A 25,358-nucleotide genomic window follows, 5' to 3' on the forward strand; every position below is an offset into this window, starting at 1 on the left:
GTGCCTCCAGCTCGTGGTTAAATAATGGACTGGAATGAACGCTTTAATCTTTGGAGCATTCTCAAACACTCCATCACAAGGAAGACAGATTCCTAGCCTGCCACCTTGACAGGGAAGAGAGAGGGGGGAGAAACTAATCTTTCATGAAATTGCACCCTAAACACAAGCTTGTTTCTGGGATAAATCACGGGAGAAAGAAATGAATAAAAAATGTGCCGCTGTGTTGAGCCCTCTGGCAGTCGGTCCGGGTCAAAGTGCTCATTTATTCCTCGGGAGAAGCTGTGGAGTTTGAGGATGGCGAGACTGTCAAGGGCGGGAAATGAGACGAGGTGGCGCTCCATGCTGAGGGACAATCATTAGGTCCCTATTAGTTACCATTCCACACCACAAAGCAGCCATTTCTCACACACCCGTAAACAGACAACCTAATGATTTCAGACAACAACAAGGAAAAGGTCATAGTCGAGGAAATATATAAAATAGGAAATGGATGGGCATCGGGGGGAAACTATGTACTGAAGTATGACAGGATAAAATGCACCACAGAAGAGCACTTCAACATTTCGAGAGGCCATAAATCACCAATGACCAATCCCATAAGAGGTCATCAGAAAGGAAAGAGCATGTTTTTCCCAACTAGCACATTCATGGTGATTAATTAATATCTACACATTTCAAGCTACAACCACTTCTATCATGATTATCAAAACATTTACCGCACACTTTTCATCTTTGATTAGGTGTCATCTGTTTTCACAAAGCCTTGCAGGTTGACCTACACTAAGAAAGTCATGTATGATTATAGTTATCATGGTACATTTCTGATAACAGCTACTTTGAAGCATGGATGTTTTCTCCATGCCTTGTTCCTCATGCCTGATAGCCAAGGTAAATGCCATTTCATGCCAGAGATTCTCTGAGGGTGCCCTGTTCCATTTGTCTGCACGCTGACAAGCGCATTTAGAATATTTGAATTCAAATGGAGACTACAGTGACAGTTTAATAGGAGCCATCTAAGCCCTTGTCTATGCTTGTGTAGATTTTCTGGAGGGCCGGAAAATGTGACGGATCAGAACATGTTCGTTTTCTAAGCACCTTCCCAAATCTAGACTCTCCGATAATAAGACATTAAGACAGTGGCGACAGTGACGAGCTTTTTTGTTGTTGTTGTTGTTGTTTTTTTTTTTATCTAGGCCTTTACCATTAATATCATCATTTGCTACAAAGTCCTTCATGTGATTTAGAGAGATGCATCAAAAAGAGCATTCAATGTCAGAGTTGTTTTAGAGCACACATCAGGGCCCAACCCCACTCAGCTTAAAGGGAAAACAGAACCAGGCGTAGTAAACCACACATGGCTGTACTGTATGCTTCTGTTGCTAAGAAACCATTTCTGAAAAAACAGATGTTCCCAATCTAAATTTAGCAATACACATCCTTGGAGGTTCATCTACTGAAACATCAGAGAAACATATGGCATATGTATTTTTTGCAAACATATTTTTTTTTTGTGTTTTAAGTGATTTCCCCCCTACCCCATTCAAGTGAAGTGGTTTCAGCCACTTTTGGAAAACAGCGTCACAATTCACACTGATGCATACTGAATCTAGTAGATTCACTGTAACAGATTTTTGCTCTCCTCTCCTCTCCACTAATATTTGAGGTGGTGGTGGTGGTGGTGGTGGTAGTGGGTACTATTAAAACTGTAAACCATACCACACAGCCTCAGTGCCCCAATAGACGAGGTACAGGAAGCACGGCTCATCATTACATGTAATGAATTCTTTTGTATCATGACTGTATCATGATTTGCTCAATTTATGCTACTTACCAATATACCCACATTCCAGCCACACTGGATTTCTAAGGAAGGAAACATGGATTTCAAATAGTTGCTATATCCTTGGGTAAAATGAAACTCTTCGATCTTACTTTTTTCCTTGGCCTTGGCAGCTGCAGCAGTCCCAAATGTTTGGGGAGCCTTTGCCTTGCTCCATGACCTTGCCGGAGAGTGCAGGGGGGTAGAATTTTAATGGGGAATTAATTTTGATGTTCAGATGAGCCCAAGGAGAGACATATTCTCTGCCTGCGTGATTTATGATAGCAAACCAATTGGATGGTCTCTTTTTTTGTTAAATTGCTACACAAAAAAAACACCATCTCTGTGGACAGCCCAGGCTCCAAAAACGGCAACAAAAACAATTTGGTCCAGCCTGGACCTTAAAGACATAACAAACTGTTCCAGCCAATCACAGACAAGATGCGTGTTTAGGAGAGTTTCAATTGCACGGGAGGGAGAGGGAGGGAGTAGTGAGCTTGCTCTCTGTTTTGTTTGAACATGCTGAGTGTGCTGAGCATATCTGCCAACACTCCCGTTTTTCCCGGGTTCTCCCGTATTTCAAGGTCATCTCCCGGCACCCTCCCGTTTTGTTATTTCTCCTGGAAAACTCCCGTAATTTGCATGGCCATCAAACTTCATTTTAAAATCATTGGTCCATTCATTTTTTCCTGACATCGTCTGACATCTCCCAGGTTGCCAGATTGTGTATGAAATACACCCTACACATACACAATCACTTAGTTTCAATTTCAACCGTTTTGTCATAGGCTAAAACCTGGCAACCCAAAACCCAAATAAGGAAGGTGCCGACTGCGCAGCCTGAGTCTCGCCGTAAGCAAGCGGGCTAGTTAAATGGCCTACTTCAGAACTAGCTGTTGTGAAATTGTTGGGAATTTAATTGATTAACACATCACATAAACTTTTATTGAGTGTTGTTGATACACTGAACTTGTGCCCTCGGAACCAAATCTGACAGCAAGCCCGCCCCCCCCCCCCCCCCCCGAAAAAAAATCTCCCGTTTTTGGAAAGCTAAATGTTGACAGGTATGGTGCTGAGTGTGTTTCACTAATTCACGGATTGGGATACATGCAGATACCAAATTTCCCTCACAGGATCAAAAGAGTATAAATACATTGCTTAGAGCACCTTTAAGCAATAGGACCTTCGGAGCCATGGTTTACAGTCAGGGGTTAAAGTGGGGGGGAACGGGGAGGAACGCAGTTCCGCCACGTCAGATAAATTAATATATATTCTTTCATATCAACGATATAGCGATGATATTGTTAAAATAAATGGTGAGTTAATTTTTCGCGTGTAGAGAGGTGACCAAGAAGCTAGCAATTCTTGTCCAAAAAGTATTGCTACACCACGATACTCAATATGTTGTCCAACTGTGAGTAATTTTTCCCCGTTGCACCGGGAGTGTACCTATGCTCCCCGGGTCCTATGTTTCCCAGGTCCTATGTTCCCCGCTTTGTATGGGACCGGGGAACATACAGTAGGACCCTTTTTTTAAAACCCTAATCCTAACCATAACCCTAACCCCGAGCGGGGTTCCCCCACCTCTCACCTGTAAGATAAACACATCAACAAAATGTATCAATTACAACATAGAGTATTTTACAACAGCTTTGAATACGCAACAACTGCACAACAGAACAACAATATGCAGCCTGGATGGCTAGTGAGGGGCAGCAAGTTTGTTTATCCCCTACAAAAGATTAGCTTTACCTCATTTCTGCTCAGCGATAAAAAGGTGGCTTTAAACACTATGTTCTATTCTCTACACCTGACTAACGTATGCATTTGTCATGTATATAGACCTTACTGTCCTGTATCTGACCCTAGGCAGATCGGTCAGGCCCTTGAGTGGTGGATCTGCTCGAGGTTTCTTCCTATATGTATCTCCAATTCTAGGGAGTTTTTCCTCCCCTCTGTTACCCATGGGCCTTCTTTTCTTTTCTTTTCTTTTCTCTGATTGTCTAACACTCTGTAAAGCGCCATGAGACGTGTAATGTTTTGGCGCTCTATGAGTTGAAATTAATATTGAAATTTAATTGAAATAAAAAATATCAACAATGCCACCATCAGCCTCGAGTCGAGAGCCTTAAGTGCAGCTGTAATTATAAGAAGCAAAGGGCAACACTTTCATACAATTGAACAATTGATTAATCGCATCAAATGCCATTACTGACAGTGTAAACTGAACTTCTGACCTTACTGAATGGATTACAAAGCACTATTGCAAGGCAACTGTCAGCTACATATTACCTGTCAGTTCATATCCTCAATTAACATGCTTTTTCGAATCACATCAAATATTTCCAGAAGAGAATAGACTGTATTATGCCTTTATCTATGACTTTATACACTGTCGTTGATGGCCAAATTTCCAATGTGTCGGAATAATTTGAGTTGAAATTATACATTTCCCTGGTTATATTTAATATTCTTTTAGAGGCATTTATAGCCACCACTAGGTTGAACTTGTATGATTGAATAATTTCAGCTGTCTATTAAAAACATTTGGAGTAATGACACTGGTCTGTTGATTAAATGGATCCGACAGCCAGAATGAACCACTTTCATAAATCTATTTTGTGAATAATTGCTATTTATAATTTTGTCATATGGCATTTCTTTCATTTCTTTCTCTCTCTCTCCCTCTCTCCCTTCCCTCATCCTCTCATTCTCCTATGCTGGCTATCTCCCCATATCTGCCCTGAAAGTATTTCAGGTTCATTTGGCAGTGCTTTGTGACCAAATCCCACAAGGTGTTGTTTTTCCTTGTGTGGTCAAAAATGACCAAATTCAATTTATTTCCTCTTCCTTTTCATTTTCGTTCATGCTCTATAGCAGATTGGAATTCAGTCAGACAGTTACTATTCAGTTGATGTGCCCACAGCTTATGTGTTCTGACAATAATTTGTAAACATTTTTTGTTTTTTTAGGCACATTAAATGTCCCTTGTGTATGAAATGCACTATATAAACAAGCTTGCCTTGCCTTGCCTTGATAGCCAGCACCCCCCCCCCCCCCCCCCCTTCATAACTTGTCTGTGAATGTAAACTTGCTGTTAGACAACATTTCTACTAATTTCTACTAAGAACAACAAGAATGTATTGGTGTTATGCTGACTCATGATCTGTAGGCACTACACTGTTGTTGTTATCAACAATGATGGATGTTGATGTAGCAGTATGTGACCATGCAGTTACGTAATAGCCTGTGTTGTTCTACTATTGGAAAAATGTATGGATCAATTGCAGCATGTTTATAATATCTTGGACACTGGAGTTCTAAAAATAATATGTTCAATTAAATAACTCAGTGTCTATAAAGAAGGAACAATAAACAAAATCACAATATCAAATCTCAAAGACTGAACTGTTAATCTTCCAAGCCAAACAAACAACATCACAACATCAACATCAATCCTACCAAAGTTGCAAGAAACTTAGTTTTGATGATTCATGACCAACTCTGACCATGTTGTCACCCGGTTGTGCCACTTTGCATCATGAAACATACCAATTAGGCTGAGCCAACCTCAATATGTCACCCAATTCTTGGTACAGGTCATAGCTATCTCTTGTTTCGACTACTTTAATGCCCTTCAAATGGGCCTTGTTCAGTGAAACCTCTACAGATAGTCCAGCCAGTCAGTTGATGGTTCGACCAACCAAAAAGGGCACATACAGTACACTGTACTGTATTACCCCGCTGCTCATTGAGCTCCACTGGCTACCTATTGGACGCATCAAACTCAAATCAGTAAAGCTGCCTACAAATTTATCTCTGGGTTTAAACCCACTTACTTAAATGCCCTCATAAAGTGCCCTCATGCTACCCCTCCTCTAAGGAACATGGCTTGGCTCTACAGCCTCCAGACTGTTGTTCCCCTGATAGTGGGATGAGTTACCAATCACTACCAGTGCAGGCCAGAGGCAACTCTAGAATCTCTTGAATTCTTAAACCTAACAGGCCTAACTCACACTTGCTTCTACCCCTTATCGCTCTTGATTACTTCTCTGGTTGTCACCTATGTATATGCATTATCATTCTCTATGTATCCTGCTCTGGTGGTAAAGTAGTATTGTTACTATAAGGTCGCTTTGTTGCACTCTAGCTTTAATGCCAGTCCTCATTCGTAAGTCGTTTTGGATAAAAGTGGCATCTAAATGAATAAACGTAACTGTAAATTTCAATATTTCACATTTGCTAATGAGTATGCAAATCACACATTATGCAATACAGTGTCTTTCTTTTCCAATAAGCATGTTCTTAGATGATGAACATCATACCATAATGAGTAAAAGCAGTAAACTGTCCAGGCCCCCAAGAAAAGAGAGAAGTGTTAGGCTGGGGTTGCTTTACTTGGGCTTAGACATAGCGATTCACGGCTGCAGCTGGGCATGGAGACCCTGAGGTTGCCTTTCAAGTCTGCGTCTCAGTAATCAACTGTGGAGCTGTGGATGCACGTGGCTGCGGTCGGCTGGAGCCGCGACTGGCGGGCAGCCGGTCGGTCGGCGGTCGTGATCCGCGTGAAAGGGCTCCACACTATTTATATTCATACAACTCTCAATTGAGGAGTAGCTTTTCGGTGGTTGGCATGGGAACGGATGAGAATGCACTTTTGAAGTGTGGGAGGGAGTTGTCAGGGGTAGGGTACGGGGACAAAGGCGCATCTCTTATGTCTGAGTTAGAGAGAGCGAGAGAGAGACTGAAGAGAAATAAATGAAGAGAAAAAGGGGCACGAGATATGGCAGGGGGCAGGAAGGGAGGGGAGGGGATGACAGAGAGACATAGGAGAAATATTAGCAGACTAGGAAGATGAGAGAGAGAAAGAGAAAGAAAGAAATTGGGATAGAGAGAGAGAGAGAAAGAGAGAGAGAGAGAGAGCGTGGTTGCTCTCTCCTCCCCTGTTGTGTCTGGAAAGCCATCCGCAGAGTGACACAAATGGAGCACAAACTAAGCCTGAAAACCTCCCCTCTCCTCCCTTCTCCTCTCCTCTTCTGTCCTCGCGCTCAGCGGCAGCCTGGCATAACAGATGTGCCTAACCGCCCAACATTATGCCCCCTCATTGGCATGTGCCCCCTCCACTAAAGCATGCTATATATATATCTCCCTCAACCACCCTCCCCATCACCCTCTCCTGCCCTCCACCACCACCACCACTGATCAATGATGTGGTTCACATGCCACTGCCACTTTGATTTGAGTGCCAGGTGTGGACGGGGGATGAAATATTAATTGAGTCGTTGGTGTGGGGGCTTTGAAGAAGTAGGGCACTGGCGGCAGAGGTAAGTCAGACAGACAGTATCTTTCCCGTGGCACTGGGGAGATGTGGTGCTTTGAGGTGTGGTGCTGGCGCCCCTCAACCTGTCTGCCTCATCGCCGTGCCACAGCCTGGCAGTCAGCACCATGTCATTGACAGTCCATGTGCTGATTTGCTAGTTGACGAAGCAATAAAAATGGCGGGATGACTTTCCAACTGTGGATTGTTTTCCACAGAAGGCTGTCATTGTCATGCCTTGACAGCTAGCCTTATTCATTCTATCAAATGGGTTTTCCTGTCAAAATGCTCTTAGAAATAAAATGACAGCTACATGACAGTTTTCCATAAGAAGACATTGGTGTGATGTTGAAGTTAGCAGCTTGTAGAACTGAAAGTTGTATACATTTATCTTTTAAAAGCTGTGCAATATGTTTTATTACTACAACTTTTCATGCAATACACCACATCTTTAGAGGAGGTTATTTATGGATGGAAAATAGTACTCTCAGCAGATGTGTCAGAGGATATGAGCTCTGCAACCAGGGGGGGAAAAGTTTCTAAGTCAATAAATGAAAGTCGACAACCATATGATGCTGACTCAACACATATCTCCCAAAGTCTCTGATTCTGTGTCAAGAAAGAATGGATTTGCCTAACCTTTAAAGCTGGATACCACAGTATGACATTCAGACACCCTTTGAGATAGAGGCATTTTTCTATTTTCATTTTCATGGGGTTGTTTAATATCAATAGTATGCATGTGTGAAAATATATGTATATTTATTCAATATCCCCCTCACTATGCTTTATATCCATTGTGTGGGCTGCTTATGTTTTTAGATGTGTATGTGTTTTTAGACGTATATGTATACAAAACTGACCAGGAGTTGAGTTGAATATCAAGTCAGGAATATATCCTAATATTCATGTGCTGACCAGTTCAGTGGTTACCATTAGAATGCAGCACAGCTCGCTGTTGAAACTTTCTCTTCGCTGTTTCAGCCTTTAGAAACCCTATCTCTCCTGAGTGAACTGGAAGTCAGACGGATAATATATAACAATAGAGAAGCACTGCACAGCCCAGGAGTTCACACAGTTACTGGGCTCTTGGGTGCACTTGAGGTAAGGTTAAACTTCATTGTCAGATTTATCTTGAATTTGATTTGCATCACTATCAGCTTTCCCCCATTAAGATAATGCATTTATTGTCTATAAAATCTCCCATCCCTGCAGGATGAACAATGAACATATATTTCAACCCCAATATCAGCTCTGTCAGTGATGGATGTATCCATCCGGCTACTGAAGTCCACCAAAAGGAACAGCTAAGCATTGGTTATATTTGATTTGGCAAATGCTGCTGTATCTTTCCTAGACTGTGTTGAGTCAGTTCTATTGACCCGGCTCTATGAATGGCAATGTTCAATAAGAAACATCTACAAAACACTCCTACAAGCACCATTTTAGTAAGGCGTTTAGTGATAGTGTGTCCCTTCTGTGTCCCCTCTGATGTCGTTCTGCTGGTAATTTCCAATTACTCTGAAATCTGAGCCATGCTTGAACAAATAGGTCTCTCCCCATTAACTTAATTGACCAGTTTAGCAAGGACATTCATCTTTACAAGTGCATTCTTGGCAAAGTGTGTATTCTACTACGACATCCAACTTTAACTGAACACACAGATACGTAATAGGGAATCTCAGTTAAGGCTGTAGAAGATCTGCTTTAATTCTTTCACACTAAGGTCTGGCCAGGGTCAATTCTGGTGTGAATGGCTTGTTCCAGGTGGCTAACGGCATCGATATTGTGTGATATTGTTTTGCCAATTGTTGCTCCTCTCACAGTCTCAGTAAGTGACCCAGGTCCTATCTGAATTGCCCCAACCTGGGAATGACCCAGGATAACTGTTTTGATCTGAATTGATCAAAGCAGGGTTGAAAACGGGTCATCTAGCTCCTGGTCTCAGGTTTGAAAGAGGTATCAGACATCCATTTTGGTGGTGATAATCTGCAACAACCTCCTGATGCGTTTTTGTAATGTATTTCACTCATATGCAGTTGTTACATGTCATTTACACAAGCTTGGTAATGTTACTGTCAAAGTCACTGTTAGAGAGAGTGAATCCATACAAAAGGACAGAATTGCTATTTTAATTTGTGAAAGAATGCCTCCCCCTGCAGGTTCTTTATTGTTACTGCAGGGACTGCTTCCTTGAGATCCCATCCCATCAGCACAGCTTAAATATTATCAAGTGATACAGCACATGAGTGAATGGACAGTCTTGTGTTTGGCGGTCTGTTGGGAGCAGTATTGTAAAGTCTGACAGCAGCAGGAAGAAAGGACCTGCAAAAAGAACCTTCCAGCGGTGAAGCCACCTTCCTGAGGGAGTTGCCTGGTGTGTGTCATGTGTGGGATTGGTCATTTTATCCATCACAGATGAAACAGCAGCTTAGACATCATTCTCCTTTACCCCAACACCACATCCACTGGGTCATAACATCCAAAGTATTCTGCAGCAATTCATAATAACATCAGAGGAAATAAAATTACATTCACAAGCACAACAAAATCGAGAAAGCACAGAGAACGGAATACACTAAAAAGAGTGCAATGTAGTAAAGGTTAGCCTGCAGAAAGAGAGTGAAGACAGAGGCAGTCAGTCCATCACTCAGTCAACCCCTCCAACTGTGGGTGATCAGTCGTGAAGGAGAACGATGGGCAGGACTTAAGGAGGTCCTCTGCCAGAGGGACATGGAACAGACATACACGACAGCTACAAGCACCAGGGGATCCCAGAGTCTAATGGGAACCGTGATGAAGAGAGACACTTATGCCCATTCTGCCTCTGAAGAGTGTGTCAGCTCAGTGAATCAAAGAACAAGAACTAGACTAATGTGTGCAGTGTCAGTTGTTAGATACCCAGCTGGCATAGTTAGGTGACCAAAAAGTAAACACAGATGCAGTGTCTTTCACTGTCCATCACTGTAAACCTGCCAAATCATCATAACTCAGGTAGGCCTATAGTAAAAGATGACAAACCAAACCTGTGATGGACAGGACTGTAATATCAAGGCTGTCATCTAGGGAGAGCAGTGGTGTAGGTGGCAGTATTCCCACCACAAATAGGCCCTAGTGTCCATGGGGACCTTTGATTCTAACCTGCAGTCATTTCCCAATGCTGATGTCTAAGGTTAATGAATTCAAATTGGAATTAACATTATGGGGTCCCAGTAATGCACCAACTAAAACAACATTGGACTTATATAGAAAGGATGTTTTCACCTTTTCTTGCGCATTTGCCTTAGACTTATCATCCAGAAAATGTTTTGCTTTTTTTTTTTCAGCAAAAATGCTTTGCTATACAGTTAATGCTATGAAGATGGTGCATTGACACTATGAGAAAGGTTTCATATTTGTATGGACCCTTTCAAGAGAGTTCCATTATCAGCATCATAGTTGGCCCCACAAGACTTCCTTTTTAACATTCCATATGTTATCTTAATGCAGAGGAAGTAGATTGGGGCCCAAATAGAACGTTCAAGCATTGTTTTTGTTTTTATTGTTGAAAGGGTCTATACTGTAGGTGTGACTGTGAGATTTTGCATTAATTTACTATTCTTCACGTACTCTTAAATGTCATATTGAGTCATTTTCTGGTTGTGTTTTCTATTAGGGACAGTAATTTAACTGAAATTACTTTTTGGGTATGTTGGGCTGACTGTCCTGACACCATTTTGTCTGTGAGTAAATAGGAATGAGGTACTAGACCCATGTCATGTGCAACATAAAAACAATATAAAAACCAAGGCTGTAGCCATGATGTCAACATTGGGGGGGACCAAATCTGCGGTGCGGTGTGAATTTCAATAACAGAATTTCAATACATTTCCTGCCATGCACAAATATTATTATGACCACCGCGCAGCGAAGCGGCGGTCATATAGGTTTAGTCAGATTTTTTTTTCTTTTTTTTTTTCTTTTTCGCATGCCCAAATTTCTGTCAATGATTCCCGGGACACTGAAAGACCGGGGTACACGAAACTTGGTGGGCATGTAACCCCACATAGATAGCATGGAACCGTCATTTTTCGCTTTGATCTGTAGCCCCCCCGCTGGACTGGACCCCCCGAAAGGAGGGTAGGACAGACACAGTTCTCTGTGAATATCTTGAGAACTGCAGGGCCTAGGATGACCATTTTTTTCCGTATGTTTGCCTCCAGGGGTCATGTTAACCCATTTCATGTGCACACATGTGCACAAACAGATACACACACACACATACATTCACAGTAATCATACGTATGACACATACTCACACAGTAGACATATGTAAGCTTGCATGCACAGGCACATACGCAGGCACACACACAAGCACGCACACACACACACACACACACACACACACACACACACACACACACACACACACACACACACACATAACATAAACATAACACAAACAATCAAGAATTTCTCAGAATTATGAACAGGCAAGATGGAGGTGGGGTTGTATAAAATGAATTTTACATGTGAAATCTATGAACTAATCATGTTTTGGTACTTGTTGTCTAGCAGATACCAGTGAGAATTGAGTGTGGATAATGCAATTTAGTGAGACAGTTAGAATCATATAGGCCTTTCAGCGTGATTTCTTTTTGTGGAAAAAATGTGCTGGACTGGGCGGCGGTCATATTTTGTACCGCTCTGCGGTACATCTAGTTAAAATCACAAACAAGTCATTAGTTAAGTCTGTCAATTAGGATATACCAAACTTTTGACGGATATAGGCACGGATGGATTATAAACTGGGCATATATGTAAAAAAAAACTCCCCTGTTAAGATAGGGGGGCCCAGGGGCATACTTCCCTAGAAGACTTTAAAAAATTACCCATTATATTATGACGACTTGTGAGTTTTGTGGAAATAGAAGAGAAGGAAGAAGAAGCAACTTCACATAGGCTTCAAGGCCCCCTGAGCTCTTGGGCCCAGTAGGTCCATTCAATAATCCATCCCTGGATATAGACCCGTGGTATGACTGCATTTGTCTCCAAAATGTATATTTTAAAAGAAAATACAAACTAGAGTATCTTTGATAACCTTTATATTACACTGAATGCTTACTCATAGGTTTGGACCTATAGCCCAATCATATTTTGTATTTTGATTTTATTATTCTGGCGGCTAATCACACAATTTTAAGGTAGGAAAGGGATTCAAGATAGGCTACTAAGACACGTCCCTCTTCTGTCTGACTCACCTCAAGTTACCCTATGCATTATAGGCTGGTTTCTGAAGAAATTACGTTTTGCACGTAGAAACACAGCCTTTATTTGGTGAATGGAGGTGGAAATTCCTTTCTTTGGTTATTGTCCGCGATTCACATTAACTGTAGGCTATCACCGCCATTGTAAAAGTTTTTTCAACTTTTGTGCCGTTGGCACATTAGAGCGGTTTTGCCTGCATGTATGCACGATTGAGTGCGCATCTAAATGTAACATGCAAGATGCAACAACCATTTCTAAAAGGCTTATAAACCGGTTAATTTCTGACATTACTACTAGCATATGAATGCATTATTTATGTTGTAAGACATGTGAAAGAAATGAATGACACAGGCACGCACAAATTCAAATGAAAGGACGTTTCACTTTCGCTATCACTGCGAGAAAATAGGCTATGGGAAATGCTTCAAAGTTCCCTTTAAGTCTGATCACCTTCAAAAATGAATGGGGTTTCCTTAGACAGTGCTACACCTTTCCAACAAGTTTTGTGAGAATTGTACCGGTATCTTTTGCGATATTGTTGACAGCCTGCACCGCAGTAGGATGCAGGAAGCTTTTGATAGCGCACGCCTCACGATAAACGCAAAACCTTCAGGTAGCCTACCACTCACAGTGTAGGCTCTGAAACCATATCATTCCTACGTTGCACATCACCACGGGTGAAGCACTTTAAAATCCACATTAGAATCCGATGTCAGTGACAGCATTCAAATATGTGACATCCGTATGTGTTAACATAAAACATTAAAATCAGATTTTTTTGTATGTCAACATGGATTTAAGTCATTGCACTGGATAAAGAGATAAAAAAATGCAATTTGGCCTATTAACAGCTAGAGGGCACTACGAGACTGTGACCCTTACTAACAAGCATCATGCCAAGTAAGAAGAACCTCTTGGTCAAGCTGACCATCTGCAGAGAACAGAATGTTATTCAGCCCAGAGGCCTTCTCAGTAACATGGAAATCATGAACTCTATCATACTTCCATTCACCGCAGGCGGCTTTATTGAATCAGCTGAGGTCTGTCTTGGTCATGATGACCCAGTGGCTTCGATATGGTTTTGAGCTGAATGGGGCCTCTGAGGTCCAGTCTTGATCACATTGTCCAAGTGGACATTCTATGTATTGATCCAAGGTCATCAGGTTCATCATGGCCATGCTGGCTCTGGGGCAGCACCATCTTGCTGACCTAATATGAAATCAAGTTCATAATGGCAATGTTAACCCCAAACACTATTAGAATGCTTTCATGGTTTCAGATTTGTAGTTGTGCTGTGTTTAAATGTGACTTCTCACTGCCTTAAGGCAAGCTAGCAACAGATGTTTTATAGTTTCCTCGCTATATCCATTTTCCATGCCTTAAACATGTTATGACTCCTGAATTAAACTAATGTGGTAAACCTAAACTATGTTTACCATTGCTTGTGCTTGTGTGTGTGTGTGTCTGTGTCTGTGTGTAAAAGAGAGAGAGAGAGTAGGTTTTCTGTACACGTTTACAGCATCCGGCTGGTTGATAAAATCTGATATTTGTCTCCTCTTCACCTGTTGACCAATCAATGTGTCTTATTTGGCCACTTAAGGCCCTCAGCATACTATTAGGTTGGCATATTGAGTAGCAATGTAAACAATGATCTGTGTGGAAAGCAAGTGCACCACTAATTCTCCCTCTAATAAGAATTCTCCCTCTAACATGTCCACCGTATGCAGAGCAAATCACAAGATACTTTCCCATTTTAACTGAGACATTTATTAATGTATGCATGTATTCCATTTAGATTGAATGCAAATACAGCAAGAACACACCATCAAGCACTAGAGGGCGCTGTGGAGCCAGTGGATTGGCAGGGTGAATTGAAGGGAGGAGCACTAAAGAATTGAAGAGTTTCAATACCTCATGCCATGCACCAAGCAAAATCCTTCACAATCTGTTCAATATTAGCAAATGCACCAGCACCATGTGTCACTTGAAGACTGAATCTAAGGTCATTCTCAGACCCACTGAAATCAAGGCACTTTGCCTTACCATTGTGTGACATTTAGGTGTCTTCAGGGACCAGTCCTAATAAGTTCAGGATTTAATAATGAATATCTCTTGCATTTCATCCCAGTGGCAGTTACTCTTGAAACGGTAAGGCACCCAATATTGATATGACAATGCTATCCCACTCACAATTGTGCAGTAACAGTGCTTATAATTGGAGCCTGTACTGTTTATCATGGCACAAAGAAATTATATAATCTTCATGGCAAGACATGTGCCATCATACATTTTTACTAAAAAAGTAATATATTAGATAATATAAGCTCAATAAATATCTGGATAGAGATTCAAGCAAAAACATTTTTGTAGTCTTTCCTCCCATCAACACACCACCAAAGGTACAAACGAAAAACTCTTTCCCCAGGTTAATAGCAAGTAAACATTTCTCATTTTTTAGAAATTAAAGAGTATCCAATAATGTGACGCCATAGACATCCAAAACAGATTCCTGGCAGCGTCACAGCTAAAAGTAAAACCCATTGCCCACAAATCAATCAAATAAAGGCAATGGAGGACTCCAGTGTCATTGGACCAAGTGGAAAACAAATCAATAGGCAAACATTTATAACATCAAACTCAAAAAGCATTGAGAGTTAATAGGCTACTTCACAGAGACAGGACAGAACAGTAGTTTAGGCAGAGCAAAGAAGCTGTCCCGTTTTTTTCACACAGCACACGTTGGGCTTTGCTGAAACTTAAAAAAAAGGGAAAAAAAAGAAAAAATTCTGATTCTGAGCTGAGGTCACAGAGACTGACGCATGCATACATTTCTTTACCCTCAACCAATTTAGAGCACTTCAAGCAAAGCATTTCCCCCCAACACTTTTGTTTTGTTCACAGTTTCATCTTTTAAACTGAAATCATTACTATGGTTCTTATTTAACAAGATGGCAATGTGAGATTGTTATTGCAAATATCAGCAGTATGAATCACAGTATTTCAAAGGAAGGCATGTTCTGAGGCATATTGTGGATATCATTCCCTCTTGTCTTTCATCTCTCACTGTCTGATCAAAGTCTTTTGTTACACTGGAAATAATGTCTCGTGTTTAACATGGTATTACAGTATATTCCAGTGTCATTGTTTTCAATCTTTTTCGTCTTTTCGCCATCTTTTTCACATTGATTATGCTTCACTCAGCTAGAGACCAATCATTTCCTTTCACATGTCTATAGATTTGATCAGACAGAGATAAACACACAAAGCCTCTCGGTCAGCTAATGTTTCACTGACTGACTTCTTCACCTGGCTGTCCGTGGCCGGATCATAGTGCTGAAGTGCTCAGGTCACACTACGGATCCAAGCCTTTGCCACGCATTGAAAGAGAAAAATAACAGAGTTTTATGCTAACAGGAGAGAGGATGCCTCACATTCACCATTCATATATAAATACAATATCAAATTCATACACCATAACTTAAAAACAACTCAATTTTCAAAATAGAAAATAAAAAAACTCATATTTAAATAGTATTATTCTTAGATAAAACATTTATCATCAGACCATGTGTTTGTTTGCGGTGAGTTTCCTACACTATAGCAGTCTATCTGTCAGCTCACCTAATGGCAACATGAAGGATTAAATGCAAACCGAGTAAACAATATGATATTGTATATAGAGAGATCTTGATATCTGCTTTTCTTCTTTCATTAGCCTTTCTTTAGAAACAATTACAGTGTCCACATGTATGGAATCTTCCTGAACAACTTCCCCCAAACACTTGTGGAGACTCTACATGCCAAACACACCAAGGGGTGTCCAACAGCAACATACATTAGAAATGCCTGCATCATCTTCTTGACATGTCTTTGATGTAATGAAACTCTTCTGTTTGCCTTTTAGCTCTGTGACATGCACTATTTCTTTTTCTGACAAATTGTCCATTCTGGAGGAGTGTTTATTTACAGCATGTCTTGCCCTCACGGACCATGTGTCATGGACCTTTAGAGATGGCAAGACTGCCTCTTATTTCGCCCCCTCCCTCTCCTTGATTATGTGAACATTAATTTGACTCATGCACATGGGAGTGACAGACTAATCGATACATACGCCATGTGTCATGTTTGTCATTTACAAGCAAATATTGTGACTTCCACTGGATAGTCTATCGTTTTGAAAAAATCTTTAAAAAGCTAAAAAGACCGCAGTAGAATATAGTGTCTCACTGGTTCACACAGGCATTTACAGGCTAGCCAACCATCTACAGACCCTCCTGAGAGGGCCAACTGTACACCTCCTTAAACTAGACAGGAGGAAGCTCAGGAGAGCATGACAGTGATTATCTCCGTAACAACCTTCTGGAGTTATTTTATTTATTTTATAATATACACAATAATGCTCAGCCCTCATCAGAACTAACTTTTTTTTTTTTGGGGGGGGGGGTGTATTCTCCAACTGTTCGAAGAATGATGCATTTGTGTGTGTGTGTGTGTGTGTGTATGTGTGTGTGTGTGTGTGTGTGTGTGGACCTGCAGCAGGTTGCTGACTCTTAGACACAACGGGACAATCAAGAGCTAAAGCTGTGTACAATGGCATACTGGCACACATATAATTATAACACCCGGAGAAGACAGACTGTATGTAGAGCACATGAACCTGTCAAAATCCAAAGAACCTTGAAATTGCCTTGGAGTCCACCCCCAGCCACCCCACCCCTACGAGTACAGTTTAACAAAAGTAAGCAGTATTCTATCCAAATCTATACAAACAATGGGCAAACTGATTGAGGGACTGTTAACACTTTCAGACACATTTTCAATGTTGAGGGAATATGGATACATCATGTGGCTAATGGAGGCTGCAGGATGGAGTGCTTGAGGAGTACTGGGATTGAGTGCTTGATGGAGTACTGGGCTGCAGGAACAGGATTGGTCTGCAAGTCTGTCCTTTTCGCTCCTGGTTGGAGGGACAGTGGGCACAGCGCATTGCGCCAGGCTGAGGAGGAGGAGAGAGGAGTGGGGTGAGGGCATTGAGGGACGCAGGAGCGGGTTGGGTTGGGTTGGGTTGGATCGGGTTGTACTTGGACTCAGCTAACCCTTTGGATGCAGGGGTGCGGCGGTGGTGGCGGGGGGGACCCTGAAGGGCTCATATCCTCTCCCTGATCTCTGGAGCCGAGTCTGGTCATCAGGACTACAGAGGAGACAAACACACAAGTATCCAAGTGGCTTGGTGATGGTGGAAGGGCGGGGTACATGAACAGGAAATGTTGAGCAATATTTAAGTTATATTACACTACAATTTAAAAATGAATATACAGAGCAGTTGTGTGTGTGTGTGTGTGTGTGTGTGTGTGTGTGTGTGTGTGTGTGTGTGTATGTGTGCTTTTGGCTTCTCTTTTAACTTTAAATTGCATTTAGTTGTCACTTATAGTTTTTAACTAGATGCCTGATTGTATGATCACTATGCTGATATCTGATATAGTTTTAATGTCATTTTTATAACATTCACCCCTCATACAGCACAAACACCCGTAAATAAAGACAGCTTCAAAACAATGATTTCCGAAAAGGTCAAGGCACAGACGCTGGCATTTATTCTACTTATGAAGCATTACCGTAAAACAGGAAAAGTGCGGTTGACTTCTTGTTCATTCTAAATGCATTAAAGTAAAATTCAGACATTTGACCTGGCATTTATCTAACTGACGACTAACCTATTACATTATTATACAAAGAAATGTATCAGAACCGTAGAGTAAACTGGACCAAAACAGCATGTCACTCAAACTATCCAGTCCGTCCTGTCAATCACCTGGTTTAGTACAGCTGCATCTCTAATGCAGGACGCTGAGTTATTCCATATGGAGAGCACATTATAACTCACCTCTGGCGTCCTGTGTTTCTCCTCTGAAGATTCTGTTTCCCTGACAACCACCGCCTTTGTCACCAGCATATCGGGATGCTGCTGCTTGGCTTCCTGGATAGCCATGGCGAGGGCCTGGAAAGAGGTGATAATTCAGACCTGTCACTTCGCTTTTTTGTCTTCGCTCAGGCTTAAAAGCTCAGCGCAATAAAAATGGAAAATATTCAGGCTTTCTTTCCATAACTTGTAATGGAAGTGTGCTGAATACAAGACTGGGGGTGTGTGGGGGGGAGGGTATTTGGAGTCTTTTGTGTAAGCTTTTACACTTGCTGCAGTACACTGTACATACCTGATGTTGGTCAACATCGTCATCTCCCGTGATGATTATCCTTTTCTCGATCCTGGTCTCTGAGTATCCCCCTTTCACTGTCTGGTGAAGAAAATGATTCAGATTCAGATTCAGATTTTATTTGTCACATACATACAATGCAGTGAAATGTTACAGTCGGCTCCATGCCAAGCAAAAACACACAGAACTGACACAGAACAATCTACCAAAAACAGTAACAGACAAGAAACAATACATTCAAGATGTCAGGGGGTTATTGCAGATAGGGAAGAAGTGGTATTCTCTACAGGGGAACAGTGGTATACACAATAAAAAGTGCTTAAACAGTGCCATTTAGGTACCGGACGGCTTGGGGGAAGAAACTCTTCCTGAGTCTCTCAGTCCTTGCAGCCAGTGTATCTGCTTCCTGAGCGAAGCAGAGAGAACAGACCATAGTCTGGGTGGCTGGGGTCTTTAAGGATTTTGGTGGTCTTGTCCTTACACCGCTTGGAATAGATGTCCCCTAGGTTAGGGAGTTGCCCCCCTATGGTACGTTCAGCTGAACGCACCACTCTCTGCAGAGCCTTACGGTCCTGCATGGTGGTGTTTCCATACCAAGCGGTGATGCACCCAGTCAGGATGCACTCAGTGGTGCTGGAGTAGAAGCTCTGCAGGACTGTTTTGGATGCTTTGAATTTCTTCAGCCTCCTTAGATGGTACAGTCTCTGCCTGGCCTTCCTTGCCACGGTGTCCAGATGGGTAGACCATGTCAGATCTTCGGTGATCTGGACACCGAGGTATTTGAATGTATCCACCCTCTCCACAGGGGTCCCGTCGATGGATAAGGGAGTGTAGTCCCGCGCCTGCTTCCTCCCAAAGTCCACCAGCATCTCTTTAGTCTTGCTGACGTTGAGATGGAGATTGTTCCTCTGACACCACTGGGTCAGGCACCTCACTTCTTCCAGGTAGGCCGTCTCATCGTTGTTGTGGATTAGGCCTACCACTACCGTGTCGTCAGCAAACTTAATGATGGTATTGGAGTCTGCGGTGGCTACACAATCGTGTGTATACAGGGAGTACAGCAGAGGGGAGAGAACACAACCCTGGGGGGCCCCTGTGCTGAGGGTGAGGGAGGATGAGATGTGCTTGCCCGCTTTCATCACCTGAGGTGGTGACATGAAAGGTGGGGTTGGAGCCCAATGGAAAGCATGTACTTTAGGTAGCAAAGGCACGAAATGGAAGCACACATTGGGGGCATTTGCATTTAGAGTTGAGTAGTTGTGGTACATTTTCCACTTTCCCCACAGGGGGAAATGTTTGACAGTGACATGACATTTGCAAAACAGCTGGTGTCATAAAAAGCCCGACTGATAAGGTCTCGGCTTCAGACAAATACAGCCTCTACTTAAGATTCATGTAAGGTACCTAGGATGTTTCTTTATTTGACATATATGTCTAAAATTTAAAACAATTTCTAAAAACAATAGCTGTGTTATTGTGATGTCCAAGAAACCCCAAGACACGGTGAAGTTGGAAATACTGGGAGTACACAATGAGTTGTTACCTTGGTTACTTGGGTGGTTGCTGAGGTAACATTTTCCGCGGTGACAGTGAGTGGGGACACTGCTGAGTCTCTCCCCAGAGAGCCTGCTTTTACCTGCAGAGACGGCAGAAGGCACAGAGTGACGACCGGGCGGCAAGCTGCCACCAGGACATACACTCACACAGGTGCTCTCAATCTCTCTCTCTCTCTCTCTCTCCCTTTCTCTCTCTTGCTCACACACACACACACACACACCACACACACACACACACACACACACACACACACACACACACACACACACACACACACACACACCACACACACACCACACACACACACAGCTGCCATTTGTTTCAGCCAAAAGATACATTCCACTGATACACTACTGCAACCCTTGCCGGAAACCCCATCCACTTAACAACAACACTGTCATTACGTGAAAGTCAAAATGGTTTAGTCTCCAACAAAAACACAAGAGAGCCAAAAAACGAAATAAATGAATTGTTTTTTTTTTTTTAATATATTTTTTTCTGTTTCTTTTTTGTGTTTATACTCTTCTACCACAACAAGCCATTCATTCCACAGGAGTCCCTCAAGCACCAATCACACAGACAGCACTGCACAATTTCAAGCGTGGCAGCGGAGGCTAGACTTTCATAAAAACGACAGAGACATTCTGTGACATTCATAGAAAGGACAGGACATATGTTGGCAAAGTCCCGACGAGGGCAGAGCACTCACTGGAGAGCCATTTTCCCTGCCAGGTGGAGGAGCCTCCTTCTCTCCACTCTCTTCCTGGCTCTGAAACATACAACAGGGCAGGACTAGAGAGTCACATACTGTACACACACACCTGCGCTGCATGGTGCACAATGGCACACATACACACAGACACACACACACACACACACACACACTGCTGCACAGGACATAGTCGTACACTATCATTGTCATGCTCTGTCATCAGACTGGACAAGCAGCAGACTTGTGGAGGCTCTCTGCTAAAAGCTTGAGCCAAACAAAGCAAAGTGATAAGTCTACAAGACGTGCAGCGAAGCATTCTTCCAATTCAGCAAACTTCTCTCTTTTTTCTTTTTGTCTTTTCCTTTGCGTGAGTTCTGCAGTGCGTTCTGCATAAACTTCAGATATCGTCACCTCAACGTTTCACGGAGGTTGTTCTGCAGGGATTAAGACTTCCTCTCAGCAGCGTTCTTCACAGACACATTTAAGCAGTGTGTTTGGAGAAGAGATAAAGGCAGCAGCAGTTGCAATGTGGTATGTCCACTAACACAAGCAGAGAGAGAGAGAGAGAGAGAGAGAGAGAGAGAGAGAGAGAGAGAGAGAGAGAGAGAGAGAGAGAGAGAGAGAGAGAAGATGGCAAGTGGTCTGATATACCCAGGCCTTCCAACACACTGAAGCAATGTGTGCCTGTGTTCACCCAAAGAGTGAAGCATGGTATACCTTTCTGAAACTCTTCATTTCAGTTTGCCTCAAGAATGTGTTATTGATATACTGAGGGCATGTTTTCAATTGTTTATTTTGCTTTGAGTTTTGTTTATCCTTTTCTTTTCCCCTGTGTGTTTTTTCCTTCTCCTCAGAATGTGGCACCCAGAAATGTATCAGTGACACATTCTGAAAAAGTACAAGATGCAAGCATGCAGAGCTATAGTCTGGCCAAGGAGCTCAGTGGCGAAAACAAAGACCTTTCACAGCTCAGAAGACACTTCATATGGTGCTGTCTGGCACATGCAGCAAAAAGCACTGGCATAACCTTTTACAGTAAACTGATCTCAGTTCAGAGAGGCGGGAGGGGGTAACCATACCATGTCACCCTCTTGTGGTTGAGTGTCGTCAGTGCTGGAGAACTTTGTCTCCATGCAGTTGACTTCACCTTGTGTTTGCTGCAATGCAAACACATATGGCGCAGTGGACACATCAACTTAACAAATGAGCTCTGGTCATTATATCACACAAGGGCAAACGGGGCCAACAAGGAAAAAAACTAATGTCCACTGGCATTAATGAATGGGCACCTGATTTTCTCTCTCATAATGGCCTTCAAAGACAACCTCTAAAGCTTATTGGTTTGACTCATCCGTGTGCTTAGACGAATGGCACTACAGAGGCCCAGTAATTACATTTTAATCAAGCACCTGTGGAGACAGTCCGGCTCCAAAACAATGTCCCAGGAGATGAATGGAAGGCCCTCTCTCTTTCATCAGTCTCATTAATTTTGTGTCAATACTCTAATCAAGCCATAACAAGACTATAATGTCATCCCCTTTTAGATAATTTGTCACCCCGGCCCATACAGTCGGGAGCTGTTATCAAAGCGACACTGAAAATTGGAAAATTGGAAAATTCACTCTGCCTTTGGAAATTATTTTACAAATAATGTTCATTTGCCAGTTAAAAACGGCAACACGTTTCTTTTGTACATTTTAAATGGAATTTACCCTTTTTATCATACAAAATGAATTACCATTGCAATGTATGAATAATAACTATTATTATACAACAGATTCTCCACTATGGTCAGACAATAAAATAAGATTCAATTAAAATGTCAAAACAACTTGACTTGAAGTTGAATACTGAACTTTTCAATCCATTCTGGTCTTTTAGAAGGTAAATATACTTTAAAAAAATATTATGGTTATTCTGATAAATGGTGCAGGTGTGTGTACCTGTTCTGTGATGTCTATGATGGTGGGGGGCACTTCTGCACCATTGGAGTGGGGCTCCACCTTGACCTCTGCCCTCCGCAGCGAGTGGGCGATGCTCACAGCGTTAGGGTCTTTCCTGGCCACCGGGGGCTGGTGACAGAGCAAAGCATACACTGCTGTTATATTTCAAATACGGATGGGAGTCTCTACACATGGGTCAAAAGGAATGTTGTTGCATTCTACGGGCTGTGCTGCGGAAGCATCAGTGTGTACTGTGCTCTTCTGCATGCAAATTCATGCCAGGAAACGTGATAAAACAATATGTGTGTGTGTGCTTTGTGCTTGGCATAATGTGCGTGTTTTGGTTTGTGCTATTAGATGTTTGTAATTATCAATGACCACTGTTCCAGATCACTTTGTAACTATTCATAACAAACAGATTTCAAGTACTCCCCATACATTATATCAAATTAACTCAAATGGGAATTTTAATGAAAGATTAAAACATAAAAGAAAATACATAACACAAATAACAAAACAATAAATAAACTATAAACAGAAATAAATGAACAAAAACATAATAAATAAATAAATAAATAAATACAAATCAATAAACAAATTAATAATTAACAAATAAATACATGAAATGTTATTTTAATTGGGATGAAATGCCAAAGGCAAAACCAGACAAAAACAGAGTTTTAAACATGACTAAAAACAACAACAACAACATTCTGACTGAAACCATCCACACTCAACCATGAGGGAGCTTTACTTTGCATTGTAGATCACTCTGGAGTGACCTACATACAAAGCACTGACAGACGCTGTGCATATCCACCTTGTGGGCACTGACGCCTGAAGAAGAATGCAGGGCTGTAAATCTACTGCATCCAACGCTGTACTGTACAGTAAATACGGTTCTTAAAGGAAGACTTGATCAATATCAGACAGCAGGGTTCTGTCATTGCTGAGTGTGGATAGCATCAGGGAGCTTCAGGGAACTAGCCAGGCTCCATTGTTGAAATGCTGACATAAAATGGTACACCAAACGTAAATCAAAATGAAAAAGCATAACACAAAATGGTTACCATAAAAAAAGGAAAAGAAAACTGAGGTTCAAGGTCAGTGATGAACAAACCAAAAAATGAATGGCTCAGGACATATCTTCAAGAGGGATGAATTCCAAAAAAGGACGCTTTACAAAAAAAGATCTAAAACCTGACGCTTACAGCGTCTACCTCGTGGTGGCCTTTCTCCTCTAGGAGGCGCTGTTCTACGGGGTGCTTGTCCTGGCTCATCAGCCGGGAGGAGTAGAAATGAGACGCCTCCTCAAAGTCATCGCGGCTCCCCTCTGCCTGCCTCTCCCCTCCGCCCCTCTCAGCCAGCTCGCTCATGCCCCTTGAGAACTCCTCCGCGCCCAGGTGGAGGTCAGTGATGACAGTGAAGTCCACCTCTGCCTCCAGGCTGGACGTGGAGCTGACCGTCATGCTGGAGCACTTCCGCTCAATGCCCAGGTGTGTGTCCTTCATGAAGGCCGGCTCGCGTTCGCGCTCCTGTTCATCGAGGTCGGTGGCTGAGATTGGCCGTCTATCCCAGGGTTCCCTCTGTGCATGATCAGACAGGGGGAGAGAAGGCAGGCCATGCTCGTGTCACTTCCTCTACTGTGTAGCAATGATGGAGAGGGTGACATTGGGATGAATGGACTGAAGGTAATGGGGTGGGTGAAAAGTAATGATTGGGTCCACAAAGTGAAGCCAAACCCTTAATTTGAATTTGAATAATGTCCAATTTGATTAAAAAAAAAAATCCTTACCCATCTCAAGTTTGGTATCATCTTTCTCAAGAGCATGTTATTCAAGACCACAACAATCTGATTCTAACACAAAGAGCAATGAAACATGTGAAGCAGCAATCCGTGCTAACATTTCAAGTGTATCAACCAATCAGATTATGACCTGCAATTTGACATCTCAAACAAAAGTGACATGGAAAAGTAAACAGCTTGATGTCCTGCTGTGGGATTTGATAGGAAGCCATGGCAGAATGAAAAAGGAGAAGCTAAGCTAATATTTCAGTGGCATCACGACAAAGAAGGGTGAAAAGATGGTGAACAGATATATGATCTGATAGGAAATGATAACAGGCTGAGTGAGAAGCTATATAATTTCTGTCGTATCACTATGGGAACATTTGTCAGACTGTGTGAGCGAGAGAAAGAGAGAGAGAACAGATTGTAAACAGAGATGGGACTGGATCAGACACTGTGTCATGGGGATGAATAAGCAGAGTGCAAGATTGAAAAAACACACACACACACACACACACACACACACACACACAAATGGCTACAAGGAAATGGCTACAAGGAAAGGTGACAGGGAGCAAGGGCCTGTTCAGCAGGGTCATGCAACAGAGAACACCAGACATGGCAAATGAAATTAGAGACCTTAGCCTCAGCTAGTTGTTCTTCATTAATCACAGTAGTAGACAGAGGCTCCTATAAGACAAAAGAAGAAGCAGAACATAGTTAGCAGAAGAAAGGGCAGACAAGGACACATGATCAAATGAC

The 25,358-nt window shown here is 42.2% G+C and overlaps 1 protein-coding gene across 10 annotated transcripts in view; it reads right to left on the reverse strand.

The window, feature by feature from the left end:
• Window positions 1–14,131: 14,131 nt before the first annotated feature.
• The window catches only part of LOC121706986 (band 4.1-like protein 1), a 102,914-nt gene continuing 91,687 nt past the window's right edge, over window positions 14,132–25,358 (reverse strand). For 5 of the 10 annotated variants that reach the window (XM_042089174.1, XM_042089180.1, XM_042089179.1 and 2 more), the window contains 9 exons: window positions 25,236–25,286; window positions 24,019–24,393; window positions 22,808–22,936; window positions 21,944–22,021; window positions 20,862–20,921; window positions 20,139–20,231; window positions 18,596–18,676; window positions 18,268–18,381; window positions 14,132–17,574 (listed from right to left, as the gene is read on the reverse strand). In XM_042089174.1, coding sequence (XP_041945108.1) covers window positions 17,569–17,574; window positions 18,268–18,381; window positions 18,596–18,676; window positions 20,139–20,231; window positions 20,862–20,921; window positions 21,944–22,021; window positions 22,808–22,936; window positions 24,019–24,393; window positions 25,236–25,286 — 987 coding nt within the window. In that variant the 3' untranslated portion in view covers window positions 14,132–17,568. The remainder of the gene's footprint in view (window positions 17,575–18,267; window positions 18,382–18,595; window positions 18,677–20,138; window positions 20,232–20,861; window positions 20,922–21,943; window positions 22,022–22,807; window positions 22,937–24,018; window positions 24,394–25,235; window positions 25,287–25,358) is intronic. The other 5 variants (XM_042089173.1, XM_042089178.1, XM_042089176.1 and 2 more) reach the window with 5 other exon arrangements.

The sequence above is a fragment of the Alosa sapidissima genome, chromosome 4, assembly GCF_018492685.1.
Source record: "Alosa sapidissima isolate fAloSap1 chromosome 4, fAloSap1.pri, whole genome shotgun sequence".
NCBI lineage: Eukaryota > Metazoa > Chordata > Actinopteri > Clupeiformes > Clupeidae > Alosa > Alosa sapidissima.